Source organism: Takifugu flavidus, chromosome 2 (genome assembly GCF_003711565.1).
Source record: "Takifugu flavidus isolate HTHZ2018 chromosome 2, ASM371156v2, whole genome shotgun sequence".
NCBI classification, from domain to species: domain Eukaryota; kingdom Metazoa; phylum Chordata; class Actinopteri; order Tetraodontiformes; family Tetraodontidae; genus Takifugu; species Takifugu flavidus.
Window position 1 is genome coordinate 17,435,950 of NC_079521.1, and position 17,900 is coordinate 17,453,849.

The 17,900-nt window shown below is 49.4% G+C and overlaps 1 protein-coding gene across 8 annotated transcripts in view; it reads right to left on the reverse strand.

Moving 5' to 3' along the window:
- Positions 1 to 17,900, reverse strand: part of zfhx3b (zinc finger homeobox 3b) — a 229,888-nt gene that overhangs the window by 36,009 nt on the left and 175,979 nt on the right. For all 8 annotated transcript variants that reach the window (XM_057025267.1, XM_057025265.1, XM_057025271.1 and 5 more), the window contains one exon: positions 10,584 to 10,815. In XM_057025267.1, coding sequence (XP_056881247.1) covers positions 10,584 to 10,815 — 232 coding nt within the window. The remainder of the gene's footprint in view (positions 1 to 10,583; positions 10,816 to 17,900) is intronic.

Below are 17,900 nucleotides of genomic sequence, written 5' to 3' on the forward strand. Positions count from 1 at the left end.
CATTGACAACACAGATGCACACTTAGAAATTGCAGTCACATCCCCCTGCTAGAAGGGGATGATAATTGCGAACGGCCAATAAATTACTGCTGCCTCCACATCAATTATAAGCATCACGTCTGGCAATGAGGAAAATGAGATCTTGTGACAAATTTCATGAGGCTTGGCTGCCCAGCAGCCTTTCTTAACATGCTACAGATAGCAATCCCTTATCTAGCCTCTGTAATGGGGAGCCACGGATAGCGAGATGGAGCTGCAGCCATTTAATTAAAAAGCTGGGGGTAGGGGGTGGAGAGGTGTAATTCATTGAAAAGGCACAGGAAGGAGACAAAGCCTTTGTCTCCAATACATATTTTGCTCAATAGTGTCACCCATCACAGGCCACGCTCGGATCTCCTCCGATAGCACTTCTGGAGAGTCCCCCCCCGTCTTTGTGGTCAGGTCGCCACTATTTCCGTCTCGGCCCCTCTCTTTCTTTGTTTTTTTATATACATTTCCCAGGAGTCGGCTATTTTCTCCAACGGGACGACTCTGGCTTCTTTTTTTTTTTATTTCTTTCTCTCTTTTTTTTTTTTTTACGAATGACTGCGGCGGACAGGCTGTGGCACTGAATGAAATGGCCCCTGCACCTAATTGTATTCCCACCTGGGGGAAGCGGGCTGGGGGGGGGCGGGGGCTTCGGGAGAGCAGCAATGAGGATTTATTGCAGATGGGGAGATGGCAAAATAAAGCACAAATAGGCACAGCTCTTAAATCTCATTCCCGGTGAAATATTCATCGGCGCTACAATCGGGCGCGCTAAAGCAGGGAGAAATAAATAAATAAGCCGCTGTGTTCAAATTATGGTGATACTCTCTACTAATATTTAACATCATTAGAAAATCATTAGAAAACCATCATAAAACCTGGGATTATGACCAGAGCATTAAACACAATGATTATTCAGGGCGCTTCGCTTCTGCACTGGAAACTGTTGTGTGTGTGTGTGTGTGTGGGGGGGGGGGGGGTTACAAATATTTTTCATAATTACTAAAACATTTGAGGAACACCAGCTCACATGATTTACTGTCCTGTTTGCCTGCCCAAAAGCAAAGGGTTCGACGGGGATTTGTATGGGATCGCATTAATGCTGCTGGTGGTGGTGATGGGTGGGGGTGGGGGTGGGGGTGGGGGGGACAATGCATTCCAGTCATGTGGGTGGCAGACACTTATTTGTTATGCATGGACAGGAAATGCGAGATATAACGCGTCCCTAATTCTCATTTTGGGGACAACGGCGGGCAGGGTCCGGGGTCGGCCTTTAACCACACCTCACTAATGGAGAGCAGCTCAGGGCCGGAGGCTGCAGACGCTCCGATACGGATCTCCGGACGGACTCCGGCGCACCGCTCTCCTCGAGGAAAGGGAGGGCCGCCGGCGTCAGAGGTCGAGCCTTTACTTTTTGGGGATTTCTCGGCAGCGGCGTTATCGAGAGCCGCCATCAGCGCAGCGATAAAAGGTCCTAATGGAGCCGGTGGTGCTGGAGCTGGAAGGCACAGGGACGGCCTGTCCTGATGAATCCCTAATGCAGCCCATGTTACTCAGGTAACGACGGAGTCTCGGGCCCCTTCCACGCGCTCCACTAAAGGTCTCATATTCCTTGTCTTTGCACGTTTTTCACGGGTTTAGCAAGTCGCCCGGAAAAACACGAACACTTTAAGTGAAGGCGTCCGGCCTCCAGCCCGATTTAGCCACAGGAGTGACAATGAAGGCGGCTCCCTGACAGGACAAGATGGGAAATAGATCCTCGCCAATGACTTTGGCGGCCGGTGCGCCGCTGCCGCGCGGGTGAGAGGACGTCCCGCCGTCCGCGGCGAGGAGCCGCAGATGGCGTCACTCTGGCGAAGCGCAAATCAAACACTTTGCTGTCTTTGCGTGGCAGATAAGGCGGTAAATCCTCCTCCGCCGTTGCGATGCTGGAGCGCTCTCCAGCGGGTGGAGACGGTGAACGAGATATTCTTTCAGGGTCAGGATCGGCGGCGAGCTAATATAAGAGCAATTTCTTGTCAAGCTTTTCAGAGTAATTGAACTGACATTCATGAGGACCAATGTTGTTTTGAATGCATTACTTGGCAGATATTCAGCCTTTTGTCCCTTAAACGTTGCCAGCGGGGGGGGGGGGGGGGCTTTTGAACAACAAGGGAGAGGTGAAAATACATACTGAGAGAAAGAGCAAGTCTTCCCCCCAGTTCCTTTCACAGAACCTAATGGATTGTGAGCACTTAATGCATTAATCAATCAATATCTCTCACTGTACATCAACAAGGCAACCAAGTTACCAATGACCTTTGCAACAAAAAAAGGACACATTAGGCACACAAGATCGCTCCAGTTGGTAACTTGGGCCCTTTTTTTTTTTTTTTCTCCACGCATGATTGCACCTTCACAAGGCACGGGGGCAGTAACAGTGCACGGAATACGCTGTGAATAGTCCTCACACGATTTGCACATGAATTTGCTGGAGGTGAAAGACTCTAACCTGGATCCTGCAGGAGAGGCGGGCCGGGCCGGGCCGGGCCTCAGCCCACTGGGATTAATGCACATGTGTGGGAATAGCAGATACTCTCAAATGCTCCCTTTCTTTAGATGAAACATTATTTTAAGGCTTGAAGCGAAACCCCAGGGAACTACGACTTTTTTCAACTATGTTTAATAATTAACCTGTTAATGCACCCGTTTAGCTGATGTATTAATATTTTCTCCTAATATTTCCTCATTTTAATCGTCCGGTGAAGCTTGGTGAAACATTGTCCAGAGTATTTTCGTTAAATCCGACGGTAGGATACAAGACTCTAAGGGTTGTTTTTCCTCACGGGGCTGGAAAACCGCTCCTTTTCATTCCCCATCACCCTCTTTTTATCAGTGTGTTTAAGAAAGAGGGAGCGGAGGGTTTGATAATTTAGGACAGGAAGGGAGCGAGGTTAAGGCAATCATGATGGAGGGGGGCATGTTTCTCCGTCGTCGTTGCCCCCCCCCCCGGGCGCTGGTGGAGCATGGAAGTGAAGCGTTGAGACAGAGTGGAACGGACAGGAGCTGACTGCAAAGAGCCGGAGAAAAGAGGAGCCCAGAACAAGAGAGCAAGCTAATGCTATTGTGGCGGATGCACAATGGGCCCTGCAAAGTGACCACAGCGGGCCCTTAAACAAAGACGGCACTGCCAATCGCGGACCCCCACCCAATTAGATTCTTTTGCCCAGTTTAACATGACAAAAACACTGGGCCTTTCCCCTAATTCCACCTGCCACACCGGCCCCTGTGCCACCTTAAAGCGAGTAAGCCTCAGAGTGCCGCCGTGTCTGTCAGGCTGACATCGACTTGTGACACGGATTTAAACACATGCACTGTGTTCTCCGTTCCGCACCTCGTGCACAAATATGCGCCCCGTCTCCGCTTTCCCGGGTGCTTGAAATATTCTGCACATACGCGAGAGCAGCTCGCTTCCAGAAAGCCGCCTGTCATCAGCCGCTCCTGTGGGGAAATATTTTCCCTCTTTTGGGGTTTTGTTGTTGTTTTCTTTCTGTAGGCGCAGATTTCCAGCCAGGTTCTTACAGTAGACAGAGGTCCTCGAACGCATCATATGGCTGATATACAGCGGATCTCTAGAAACACCGAGTTTAAACACTTTTAAGCTTCTATTTTACATTCTGCCTGCACATGTATGAAGCTTCAGGTATCATTTTGAAAGGTTAATCAGTCATGAAGGCCCAATAATTACTGTAATCATCAACTAGGATTCCAAAGCTCAGGGAGTAATTGTTCCCATCTCATTATTTTAGATTAGACATGAGTATTTTGAGATAAACATGATTTTGTTTTGGGGGGTAAACTAAGGCTTATTGAAAATAAAGACTTGGATATTCTCTCCTACTGACTGAGCTGTTGGGCTGCACTGACCGGTTGTGCCCTCCTGTTTGTGTGCTGGGCAAGACGCATGAAAATTGACCTTTGCTTGCTTTTTAAAACCGTGTATTATTCATCTTAATGCGTCAAATTTGTTCGGGCTGATTTTGTTTTCTCTGCAGTTCCCTAATGATTGGCCTTCTCCACCTCCTATCAATGTCTTAAGCAATAAGCAAATTCAGAGGTGGGCTACTTTAACCGTCACCCTCTGCTCATATGTAAATCATAATGAAAATGTTCATTACATTCTTTCCCCTCATAAATAAAGAATCTTTCTTTCTTTCAATTCTTTTTTTTAATGGGAATCTTCTTCAGATAAGCTGCAATCAGCATAATTTTGGCTAAAACTCCTGCTCTCAGTTATGTCTGCTTAATTATGTCTTCTCTAACTGGACATCCTTCTCCAAGACAGAACAAGGGGGTCAACACGCGTCTCAAACAGTCTTTCAGGTTCTGAGAGGGACTGAAACCAGCAGCACAGTGACCAGACCGGCCTCCCCGGGCGGTGCCGTCCCCTCTGAAGTGGTGTGAGAATCCGTATCTGTCCCTGATAACTGGCCCAAATGTGGGAAGCACGCCATTATTTGCAGAAACCCGTCAAATCCGGAACAATTCCCGAGACGCAACTGTGGAAAGTTCAGCTCCAGTGTCACACGCTAGCATCACGAGCCTCTCTCCCACTCACGCTGTCCTCTGGTGTGTGTGTGTTTCTTTTTTTTAAACAAACTCATCCATTTCTCTTCATCCTCCCTCCTCAGGTGGTGTGTAGTGCACTGTCAAGCACAGTGCGAATCAATGACTGGTGCACACGCCTACAGGTAAAGGTCACAGAGGTTCACTATTGAATTATTTTTGCTCTTCTCTCATTGCCGCCATCTGCTCGGCCGCTTTTAGCTGATGTGGTCAGGGTGCTGCGGCTAGGGGACGCGTTCTGCTAATGCACTTAAAACACGGATGCGTGTTTTGTGCGAGATTCACCCCCCACACACACACACTTTTTTTTTTTAAATTTTACGAAACAAAACAAATATAACAGGGATGCGCACATTACACTCCTCCAATTAGGACCAGTGTGTTCACTCCTGATCTATCAGAGAGTGGATAATGAATCCAAATGTCGGTGCTTTCAGTCCATCCTTGTTTTCATCTGCCTTTATTCTAATGGAGGCTTTGGAGTGTGAGGGCACGCTGGAGAGGGCATCATTCACTCTGCTTTTTGTTTCTGCTGTCAGCCAGGCCGACCGTCTCTGCTGGACCGGCGGTGAACTCATCCAGAGCACCGATCATGCCCTTTGATCCGCCAGCTCTCTCTGGGAGGCACAAACAGCCTTGTTAAAAACAGCTAAATAAAAACTTTCCAAGCCTTGACGCGTTGGTTCGCAAACTTTGCTCCCGTTTCTTCTCTGAAGCTGCCAGTGGTCAAATTGAGCTGCCTGGTTCTGAGACCCAGCAGCAAAGTGAAGCTGATAACTAAAACACAGCAAACAAAGTGTTTAACAGCATTCTGGAGTCGTTCTAAGAGCGGCTGCCATAATTATGAGGCTGGATATGAGATGATCATTTGTGCACGGCGGAGGTTAAAGTAAGAAGAGCTAAATAAATAAATATGATGCCTTGTAACAGTTTAATATTATCAACATAACCAAGCAGAGGGAAAGAGACTATTTAAACTATCAGGCCTGCAGAAGAAGCGCCAGCTGCAGGGTTTTACTCAAAAACCTCTTTGTAGTTGCATTAAACTCTCCTGGAGTCTGGTCCGACTGTGGAGAATTATTTAATTAGCATATTCAGCCGCTGCACTGGCCGCGCTGGAGCCAGCGTTCCAGGCAGGCTTCTGCATCTGCTTAAACCTTTCAACACGTCCAGCCCCATATTGCAATTGCGCAGAATAAGTACGGAAAAACCAGAACAAATAAAGATACGATAACTGGCGGTCCATATCCCGTATTCAGACTTTATGAAGGTAAAGAAGGTCAGCGGCCAGGAAACCGGCTGTTTCCAGCCCCGCGTTTCCAACAGGCGACAGATGAGACGGAGCGTTTCAAGCTGCACGCAGCGACAGAAGCCCTCTGTTTGCATGTTCACGGGGACACTTTTGCTCAGAAACATGGAGACGTTTTAGCAACTGTTCTCCCGTTAGCCAGAGGGAAATGTTGTTTTTGATGAAATCTTTATTATCCGTCGTAATTCTGGGGTTATGGCTGACGCTGGCGAAGCATCGGCGAGCTCCAGCAGAGAATAAAGCTGATCTTTGGACCCACGTGATTTATGTTTTTGGCTAAAAGGCAAGATAGTTTCTTTTTTTTTTTTTTAAACAATAATTACATCATATCTGCTCGCTGTCAACCCCCCATCAGGTGAATCAGTAATTAATATAAAACCATCGCCCTTCCTCCTCTGCGTGACATCGTCCTGGTGCATCTGATGTACCTGAGTGGCAGAGACACGACTGCAGTTATAATTAAACTCATCTCAGACGTGACGTCTTTGTCACCTCATCTATCCTTTCATCCACACCCTGCACCCGTCTGTCTGGAAGTGCAGACTTCCGGCCCTCACCCCTGACTGACAGCCCCCCCGGAGACTGCGGTCACTCCGCCTGACTGACACAATGGGCAGCAGGGTTACTGAATCCCCCCCCCACGCGAGCCCCTCACATCCCACCTCTGCTCCAATATCCAGCAGCAAAAGCCTCCGCGCCCGAAAATAGAACTCATTAACAGGTGTAGTAAGCACAAATGAGACGACTGCTTCCTGATGGACCGTCTATCTTTTTTGGATCGGCTTTCAAGAGGAGCATCTGATAGTGACAAGAGAGAGGGACGCCAATATTAATCTGCACCGCCAGGCTGCTCTGGGGGAGATGATGGCAGCGAGCGCCTCACCCGCGGCCTGATTCTAAACACCTGCGAACGTGCAACATGGAATCTGGTGCACGTTTCCACCTGCGTGATGTAACTGATGCTGAAATCAAGCACAGGATGTGAACGCATGCAGAGCTGAGGGCTCTGGGTTCACCTCAGCAGGGGGTGGGGGGGCTTTTAACTAGTCTTGGCTCATTTTCTGGATCACTTTCGGAACCGTCTCATCTTTCCGTATGACATCGCCCATCTTTTATCCGCCGCTGCTGCCGAGCTGGGCAGAGCGGAACCCAGAGTTTGCCCCCCCCTTCCCGCCTGGAGGCGAAGCCGTCCCGTGTTTACAGAGCAGGGCTCAGCAGTCGTATTTATTCGCAGCCTCGCTGAGAACAGAGAGGCGGCTTTCTCATCAGCTCGCTATTACAGGATGACCCGGGGAAGGATTTCATACAAAGGTAGCCCATAAAGCAGGAAGAGCGAAGGGGGGGGGGACTTGTGTCAGAACCGCGTGGTCACAGGAATGCTGATGCACGACTGGAAAATCTATAAAGCCATCATTTTAGCTTTTTAATAAGCACCCGGTCTTTTGTAATATTTTCAAAATGAAAAGTAAAGTATTTATGAATTTCCTGGCACGTTCGGCGGACAGCAAACAATTTCCTATGGTGCCACGATGCCCTTCAGCCAGGGATAAGAAGACAAGCGACTGATGGAGGCCTGGCTGAGCTGCGGGCCCTCTGGGGCCCTACTCATCCAGGCCTCTGCTCTTCTCATCCTCATATCCACTCTGCATCACTGGAGCAATAACAGCCTTTATTAAAAGCGTATTGCAGCCGTGTCTGTCTATGCAACTTACTTTCAGATTGGCCATAATGTGGCCTGTAGAAAGGGTCTGGTGGTTAGGGGCAACAATATCCTGTTTCTGGAAAGGTTTACTTTGCATTTTAACAAGCATGAATAAAGGAGGACATTCCAGAAATGGCTACCGTCTGTTTGGCTCCTGCCTGTGGGGAGCAAAAGCTCCAGAATATGGCCCTCGCATGCCATCAGAGCGTGGCCGGGCTCACGGCTGATTTTTACCTGGCTTTAGCAGCTTTAGCATAGCTACAGGACCTGCTATGGTAGCAAAAGGGGAGGGAAAGGTCTGCAAGCGCATTTCAGAGGAGGTGGTGAATGTCAACACACTAACAACAAAGAGAATATTGTCATCTTAAAAGGGCTTTATATGCATGATTTAGCAAAGAATTTAAGTGGGGAGGGAAAAATAATACTTCTTTTTTTCATTTTTATTGCCCCTGAAAGTGCACCCCTTTTAGCAAAGCAAGCAGTGGATCTTAAATCAGATACTGTTATTATGCAGTCACTTTTATGCCTCCTTTCATCACATTTGCATTTATTAATGCACTCAGCTTCCCTTGTCCAGTTTCTCAAAATGGCCATTAAAAGTAACACTATTAGCAGGAAGCTAATAATAGTTTCACTTACAGCCTCTCATGGTGTGGCAGATGAAACGGCTGCAGAGTCAAAGTAAGATAACCCCCCAACCCTCCCCAAGTCGGTCTTTGCCCTCAAATAAATGTCTCTCCGTCTGTGCAGACAGGAGACGAGGACTTGTGGCTGGCCAGGCGTTCCCAGTCCTCTTCTTCCCATGCCTCTGAGACTCACAGACAGGGATTTCCTCCTGCGATGAGAGCCAAGCCGTCACAGCCCAGCGATCAAGGGCCTGCCATCTGTGACTGAGGCAGATTTACAGCGGGAGCTAATCCACACTGTCAGCCACGTTTGTTCTCCACCTCTGCCTCCTCCAGACGCGTCCAACTAAACGCACCCGCGCGCCACGAAAACTTTGCACGTCTGCGCTTCTCTCCCAAAACCCGCACCGGGATCTAAGTCTCTTCGCTCCAAGTCTTGTTTATGTTCCTGAGATGATAATAGGTTGTCGCCTTCAACACTCGCGGCTGGTGCCGGCTGGTTTAAGTTAGCTACTCGGGGAATTCTGCTCACAGGGCAGCTGTGTGGGGCTGGGCTCCCTCAAGGCCCCCCTCGCTTCTAAACGCTTGAAGGGTTAAATAAGACAAATGGAGGTCAGGCAACAGAGCAACATGCCTAAGCAGCACATTTTCAGTGTGTGCGAGAACTAAAACAATGCACGTGTTTAGCCCTGCATTAGCCTAATTGGAAAAAGCCTACAGGACACACGTGGCCCACAGTTTCTCCGAGCCGCTTTCTAATATCATTATTTTTAAATATATAACACAGCAGCCAGCTATGAAAGCGCCACATGCACTCATTCCGTGGAAGGAGTTGGCTGCTGACAAAGATCCTTACTTTGTGCTCTGCGGACGCACGTGCGCGGTGATGGAACAGCAGCGGGGACGGTTGTCTCAGTGACCCGGGAATACAGGGGCAACTTTGTGTTTACAGGTCAGCCAGTGAGCAGCCATTTTAGCAATGTTGCCCCGACCACAGAGAGAATCAGGGCAACATTTTTAAAAAAGAAAAGAAGGCAACTTTGCTGGAATGATTCTGGTCGTGATGGGTGGAGCCAGGATGGTCACATGTGCGGCGGATGATGCTGAAGGGTGGAATTTCGACTGCGAGACGGGGAGGGAGCAACGCTGAGTCAGCACCGACAGAGTCGACTGCGAAGGTTTCGAAGGGTAAAAACGCAGGGAGGGGTCGGCCGAGGACGAGGAATAAACTCCGGGATCCAAAGGTGTGATCGCATTATGATATTAAACAATCTAACGGGACTTATGGGATGTTTCCCTGTCGGTTCCTGCAGGTGCCGGCCCTGACGCGACTCCAGCATCTCCACTACGAGGCAGCACAACAACTCCCCCCCCCCCCCCCCACCCCCCACCCCCAACCCTTTTAACCTAAATGGCCCTTCCTCTTGCCTCTGCATGTTCACTTGTCCACTGTACTGTAGTCATTAACATATTTGAAGTGCAGCGAGCAGAAAGCTTAATTGTCCCTAATTGCTCAGCTAAATATGTTCTCTAATGATTTGCCTCAGATCTGTGACTGCTTTTTGTGCAATTTCCCGGCCACTGGCTTCATTATCCATGCCTCCTTAGAACAAAGCGCCTTTACAGGCCGGCCCCCACCCCCCCTCTTCTCCACTTGCATAACACAGACAGCAAGTATGTGTGCGAGGGAAGTAATGGCTGCTCTTGGAGGGACGCACAATAGAGCCCCTTGTCAGGGCGCGGGAGTTAAAGTGATTGGAAAACCAAATCTGTGCTGCGAAAGAGTGTTAATTGACCACAGCTCACTCTTCCTAATCAGGCTATAATAAACGAGCAGTGGGGACACTTTGTTTCAGTCACGCCGCTGTTGTTGTTGCCGCGTCTGTTTTTGTGGCGCTCTTGTTGTTGACGCAGCTGCCGCTGCTGTTGGGCTCCTCCTCCTGCTAATGTGGCCTTAATGCCCCGTCCCAATACGCCTTCAATAGCTGAAAGGACATTAACGGGGACCTTTGCCGTCGCCGCGGCAGCCGGGCTTTGTAGGGACGTTTTATGTGGAGAACATGGACGGGCCTAGAATGATATCGAAATAAAATAATAACAAAAGCAGGTGGGGGGGGGGGGCATTTTAATTCTAGCTCAAATCAATAGTGTTTGTTCACCGTCCTAATTGAGAACAGCAGGACCGTTGCCGACACCATGAATAATATGTCTTGAAGGGTTGGACAGGAGGAACTAAAAAGAGGACGGAACGCACACAAACGCACACAAAACCGGCACAACTACAGGATGGAGACGGGGGGGGGCGGGGTCTGACCTGTGTCGGAAGAAGGGCATTTGCGAATGGTGAAGATGGAGCCGAGGTCCTCCTCGTCCTCGGGGAGGCCCTTCTGCAAGCGCTGGAGTTTCCTGAGGCTCTCGCTGCGTTGGTGCTTCATGGAGCGCACATGCTGGATCAGGTTGAGCTTGGCCTTGGTGGAGTAGTTGCACAGCACGCAGTGGTAGTAGCAGGCATCACCCTCCACCGCGTTCTCGTGCTGCTGCAGGTGCTGTGGGAGGTGATGGAGGGAGAGAGAGCGAGGGAGGGAGGGAGGGAGGGAGGGAGAACCAGGAAGAAGTTATTGCAGATGGCAGATCGCTGGCCAGGCACCGCTGACTCACTTTTGCTCAAACAGCTGACAAATGAACAAATCAATTCCCAATCACGGCCACGTTGTTTAACACCCAGACCTCTTCCACTTCAGGACAACTGTTTGGACTGCGCACTTTGTCTCCGTGAGTGTCTGAATCAGCCGCCTAACGGGGCAGGAGAGGCCCGAGAGGCGCACAAATCTCAGGGGCCCGAGGGTGGGTAGGAATCACGTCAGCCACCCTTCAGAAGTCCACAGCCTCACAGACGGAAGGGAACATTGATCCCCTTCACTCACCAGAAGCCTCCTGTCTCTGAAAAGGAAACTCCAAACATCTGCTTTTTTCACGCATGGGATGCTTAATATTGATCACGGTGTGTTAAATCCTCGCTCTCTCATAGAGACGGAGAAGCAAAGGCGGGGGGGTAAAGAGGGATTTAGCACATTCTCAAAGAAGCTGGAACATTCCACGCTGGGGGACAGCGTTCCCAGTACGGGAAACCAGCAAAGGTATTGACCCGTCGACCCCAGAACCGTCCTCCAGGACCCGCCGGCGGGCCTTTTCCAGCCTCCAGAGCCGCGGCGTCAACGCGCCGAGCGTCCTGTAGCGACACCGTACCTCCACGAGCTCTTGTCACATCAGAGAGCTGCAGTCTAATTACCTCCTGCACGGCTCAATCAATGATCCAAGGCCAACACCATGTGACTGGGCCCAGTGCGAGCAACAGCGTTATTGACCACTGTCCAAAAGCATCACGCCGATCGCTCCTGCATGTTTATATCACCAGTGGCAGCCCCGGTACGGCCACTGGCGTCACGCTCCTCAAACGCTGTTCCTAACATCTGTTCTTCAGAGATCTCTGACAGCAGCAAAGTGTTTTAACGTGTTTTATAGGCTTATCCAGAAATTGTTGACCCGAATCTGGAATAACGAACAAAGTTGACGGAGTTTTATGCCGGTTTGGCCGGGAAAAAAATAACAACAGTGAAAGGTGAGGCCATTTAGCATCTAATTCTGGGGCTGATGGGCCAGAGGGAAAAAAAAGAGGTCATAACAATATTATAGCTCCTCTAAAATGCTCTTGTCCTTTTCTCCTAATGCTTAATTTTCTGGCAATAATGTAATATTGCTGTGGGGTTTTCGGAGCTATTGTGTTTCATTCTCTTCGGTTTCATATTTTTCACTTCTACACCTAAAATGCACATTAAGACATCGCTTCCAGGAAAAGTAATACCATTTCCCCCCCCTCCCTTCTTTTTGTAAGCTGAACAGCCCGGTGTAATAGAGTTATTAGGTGACTGCAAAAGGCTGTGTCTCTGCGTGCTCTCCTTCCTCGCCTCGTTTTAAAGACGCGCATGATGTCATAAAGAGGTGTTTCTGGATGCCGCTGAGTCGAGCCGTCATCCTCCCTTTCCTCTTTGCAAATATTATATCATAGCTGAGAGAGAGGCATCGCGAGCAGATTCAGATATGGATCACACTAAATACATCACGCAGACGGTTGTTAGTCAGAGCAGATGTCTTAAATTAAAAAATGAGGAAAATAGAAAATGACTCAAGGCTCCAAAAATCTACCAGAAGGCAAAAAAAAAAAAAAAAAAGACAGCACCTGACCAAATCTTCAAAGGTAGTCTAGGGAGGTAGGGGGAAAAAATCCTCTGGGTTTTATAGTTCTCATAAAAAGCAAAGAGTTTATATACCAATGAACCCTCGACGGCTTGCCCCAGAATTGACCATAATTCACTATAAAGCTGACCGGCTGGTAAACCGGCCCGGACAGAGCCAGATCTGCATGTAGCGAACGGTTCCACCTGTAAACCCCTGGCTTTTACCAGCACGCCACTGGCAGCCACCCAAAGCAGTCCGGGCCATTCCAGAGTCAGCGGATGAAGTAAGAGATGGAACGGATGAAGTGACCTCTACTTGTTTGGTGGTGCGGAGAATTCAGAGCGCTGCCGAGGACGCGGGGTGCTCATGAGGAAGAAAACAACCCCCCGCTTCTAATCACATACATATTCTCAAGCAGAGACTCTGGCTGGCAGTTATCCAGGCCTCAGATTGTATCAGAGCCCATTCAAGGTAGAGACACGTACACTCCCGGTTCACCACATTCACACGCATGCACATGCGTTAAACGTGAAACACAATAATGCATTAGACAAGGCCCATGTCTGTTTCCTATGAACCTGCAATGAAGCCCCGGGTTGATAAATCACCTCCAACTGGAGTGTAGGAATTTGGCGGCTTAATGAAAAAGTCATGTTGAGCTGGGAGGGGTTGGTCGGCATGGCTCTGGGGGTTTCTAAACACCCTGCTGAGGCCCCAACTGGAGCGGAGCTGCAGAACATAAAAGGGGGAAGCTGGCCAGGTCAGTGGCATGGATTCAATACTGCTGAACTGTCTGGGAATTTACGGCGGTCGTTTATTCGATTCAGCTGAGCGTGTAGAAAAGTGCGACTGCCTTGTATTCCACGATGTTCTCAACATGGCACTGAAAACACACCGTGTGTATGTGTGTGATGGAGGAAGTTGTGTTTGATTCAGGAGGCAACATGTTAAGGTGATCTCAAGGCGTCCGCATGTTGTAGCTTTCCATTAGATACGAGTCAGAATCGCTAATTTTACCCTAAATGAGACGTTTTAATACTCATTTACATTAATGATGATGGATTTTTCCCACTGAAATAGCCTCCTCTCGTCCCTTTTTCTAATGTAGTGGTTTTCCTGGTTTGAAAAGGCGACCGTGGCTTTTAAAACCTCTCTTCCGTGGAGCACCTTATCTCCTCCTGTGGAGGCTGGAGCAGTGCTCGCTGCTTTTTCAGGTAAAGAGGGACAGGGGCGGTGTGGGCACCACCCCATCCTCTCTCTCATATCTCCACGGCGCACCTTGCCCTCTGAGTGGGCAATACAGGCCTGTATCAGTTTCACCACCCACCCGGAGAGCCGCATACATCTGCATTTCCATCCACTTAAATGCAAAGTAAAAGTGCACCTTTAACACGGAACAGTGTGGTTGCTGAGTGAGCTCAACTAACACAAGATAGAGGTGGGTATTACTGGAAGTGTTGGATGGGAGTCAGAGCCAGTAATTCTAAAAGAATGGCTCCCAACGGAGACTTATGGTAAAGCATGGACACGCAATAAACATGCACACAAAGAGATCAGAAATGTCCACGCACACATTCCATTACAACCGTACGGTAATGTCCACCATTAAATTTGGCAGTGCTTTTAATACAAAATTAATGCATTAAACGGATCACTATCTGGGAGCTGAATAGCCGAGACAGGTGCCAAATTGTGTGAGTGCAACCGTCTCCGCCCAAACCGAAAGTCAACGTAGGGGCGTGCGTGTACCGGGGTGGCAGGGGTGGATGGGGGGGGCATCACAAAGGGCTAAACCTATAAAAGCTGGAGTCAGGTTCTCTTACTCAAGCCTATAAACTAACTCCAGACATGGTAGAAAAAGTGGACCAGCGCATTTGTAATTCAAACACGCTGACGTCATGGCGGTAACTTTAACCAATGAGGTAACTGCGCGATTCTGAACGTGTCTGCTGGGCTGTAAAACACACCAGAGGCCAAAGAGCCGCACTCTCCCTCCGTGACAACCGAGGCGACCGCAGAAGGAGCGCAGCCGAGCACGTGTTGCTGTCCTCACGCGTCCAAGAGGAACATCTGAAACACGGAGGCGCCAGATCTGCAGCTTAGAAATCCGGACTCAATTAAACCTGTAAACCTGCTACTTTTTATTGTGATATTCCTCCCGGCTGTTGTGTGACTTTACTTCCGCAGACCTGCTCACTGGGATTCCCCTGGAATCCAAGGAGGTTTTCTTGGGAAAGCAAAGTCAAAGTGGCTGCAGCCAGCGAGCGAGGGAGCGAGGGAGCGAGCACGAGTAGCCGTGATTCCCTGCCTGCCAGCAGCGTGAACAAGGGCTCCTAACCGCAGAGGCCCCACTGGGTGCCAAACACAGCGAATGCTTTGAATTAGCCACTGCAGGCTGAAACATGCCTTAAAGTTAGTTTGTGGCTTAAATGGACTGTGTATTCCAGGCCCGGAGTGCTTACCGGCTGTTTCAGGAAACTCGTCCTCACCTGTGCGCTTTATTCCACCTCACATTCCCTAATCCCCGCCAACCTCCCACTGCATCCTGTCCCTCCGTCTCAAAGCCCATAATGTGTTAAGGTGCTTCCTTCGCCGGAGAAATGATCCATCACTAGCGGTGAATCAAAAAACAGGCCGCATATTTGTCTCCGGGAGGAAAGACGGGAAAGAAAACGGGGAGCCGGCGAGGTGAAGACGGATGGCTGGAGGTGTCCCTGGAGAGGAGGACTTACCACGGGTCTGGAACAAAGCAGCCCAGGAGGGGGTGGCGGACGCACTCCAAGACAATACGAGCGCCGGTGCTTTCCACCCACCACTTGTACGTACTCTAACATTAAATAAGGCAATAATTATTGAATTCCATTTGAATGAGTAAGATGCTGGAAAGTAAACAAAGGGAACATAATTGCAAAGGGAAGCCAATCAATGCAGGCAGTCATTTGGGCCGTGTTGATTGCGCAGGCCGCCGTTTGTGCCTGGAACGTTCGCGTCGCCGTGACAAACCCGAGGTGAGCTAAGAGGAGCCCGCGTGTGTGCGAGTGTGTGACGAGTAACACACTCTTCCAACGCGCGCGCACAAAACAAAACAAGAGTTGGGTAATCCCTCCTTCAATAAGGACCCAGGGCTCCAAACAATAGCTCTGGATCAGCTGATCAATGTTTCCACATAATTCATGTGTGAGTCGCTGCCTTTGAAGGGGGGGGGGCGGTAGAAAGATCAATGCCATGTGTTGTGATAACGAGCCTGGGTCTATGCCCACAGGAGCCCCACGCTGGTGTCCAGGGTCGCGCTCATTAACAACATTTGGACGAACATGGCCGTGCATACGTAACGGGCCCGTCTAACCACGGCGGCGAGGCGCCGGCCAATTAACCGCTTTAACCTCCCGCCTCATTTCGGGAGTCGCGCGCCGGGAGGAGCTCGGCCTCGGCCGGCACGGCGGGTCTGGCTGCAGGAGGCGCGGGCAGGGCGGAGCCACAGGTGCGCCCAAAACAACTGTTACAGCGCCCTGATTACACGCCTGCTGGTGGAGAACCATCTGGAAATGGGCGAATCAGGACCTGCCCCGGCCCTTCTCGCCATTAACCACAGCGCTGCGTCAACATCACAACCCTCCATTTTGGACGGCGGGGACGGTAATTATTTTAACTGTGCTACTAGGAAGAAAAACATGTTTATGATATTGTTGTCTCAGCTGAAGCGGCAGACTCAGATCAAGAGTGAAAAATGGGATTCGGATTTTGTTATTCTGAAAATAAACATAAACAGCAAATAGGACACATACTGTATATTAGGAGTTCTATAGCATGTTGTCATTCATCTTCTATACGTGATTTACATGCAATTCAGCATGAAATATAATCTCAGAGTTGTCTCTAATCAGCTAAAATTGGGTTCTGAACAGACCTAGAGACAAGTCCCAAGTGGACACGGCTGTCCTGAAGGTCACTGTCAGGTCAGTAGGTCAAAGGTAGGGGACTGGGTGCCTCAACACCTCAAAGTGTCACATTTTGACACCCTTGACTTGAGCTATTGATGGGAGACGCACACACTGGGCAAAGATTCCGCGCTCCATCTCACAGAGCCGATTCAATGCTGCGTTTCTAATAGAAGACAGAATTAGTGGTAGCCGTCGTTGTCTTTGTCATAGCTAGTTACACTGCAGGTCCTGGCGTCTACATGCAACATGCTGAACTTAAATCTACTATTTAGTGAACCTGTGTTGTTTCAGGGAGCTCCTGCAAAAGGAGCTAGCATAAAAAAAGCTGGTTGAATGGGGAATGAGGAATAAAAAAGTCCTGGGCCAATAAGAGGGACATTCTGAGTCGGGGGAATAAAAGGTTTTGTATTAAGATACAGGCAAACACCACTTGTAATGATTAAAGCGGGCAGCAGGAATTAAATTCCGAGCAGGAACATTACCCAAACACAATTAGTCCTTGAGAACAAACACCACGCTATGCTGTGAATGCAGATGCATCGGCGTATCACTGCGAGGGGGCAGCCAGCACACGTCAACAGCAGTCTGGAGGGAAACTTAAAACGTCCCCTCGACAAGCTTTGGTGGCTGTGACCTAGAAAAAGCCCGAGCTTTTCCCATGACCAGCAGCGGTCCTGGCTGGACCGCCCCGCAGCTAACGAGCCCGCCGCCCCAGCTGATCTCCCGCTGCACCCCTTCCTTCTCCAACGTAACCCAGAGAGCGGAGACAAAACACACTCTCCTCCAGCTTGTATCATCCAGCTTTCACCTCTGGTGTTCTCAATTTAGTCGTGTAAATATTTCATTACCACGTAATTGGTTGCTGCTCCAGGCTACGAAATAAAACCGCGAGAGCCGAAACAATGTACGTTTGACTATCTGTATCTAATTTTATGTAAAATTCATAGGAACGCGTTTTGCAAGAGGGCTTCTGGGCTCCCATAGGGGGAAATGTTTGGTTTTTCACGCGCTGCCCTCACAGAAGCTCACCAGAGACGCCAACTAATTAAAAACAGTGATGATGTGCTCTGCTCGTGTCAATATTGAAGCCAGTCTTACGCACCGATCTTTATTAGCAGCACTGCGCTGACAAAAGGAGCAACGTGGCCTTTGAGAGGTCCTCTTCTTAAAATGAAATTTACCGGGGTGGAGTGGGGTTGAGTGGAGGTGAATGTACAGAGTGGGCCTATATGTGGGCTTATTTCCACAGAACATGAAGTACCGAGTTGGAGTGTAAATGCTGTTGAGGGTTCTTCAAACAATTCAAACACCAAACACCCACCAGTTTCAACTCTTCCAAAATGTGCACCTGAAAAGCTCCAACTTTGAAGAGGAAAACCGTGACTCGGCACTTTTGGTGCGTAGACGTCCTGCAACGGTGAAAATCTGGGCGCTCCCTTTGGGTTTTTACTTTT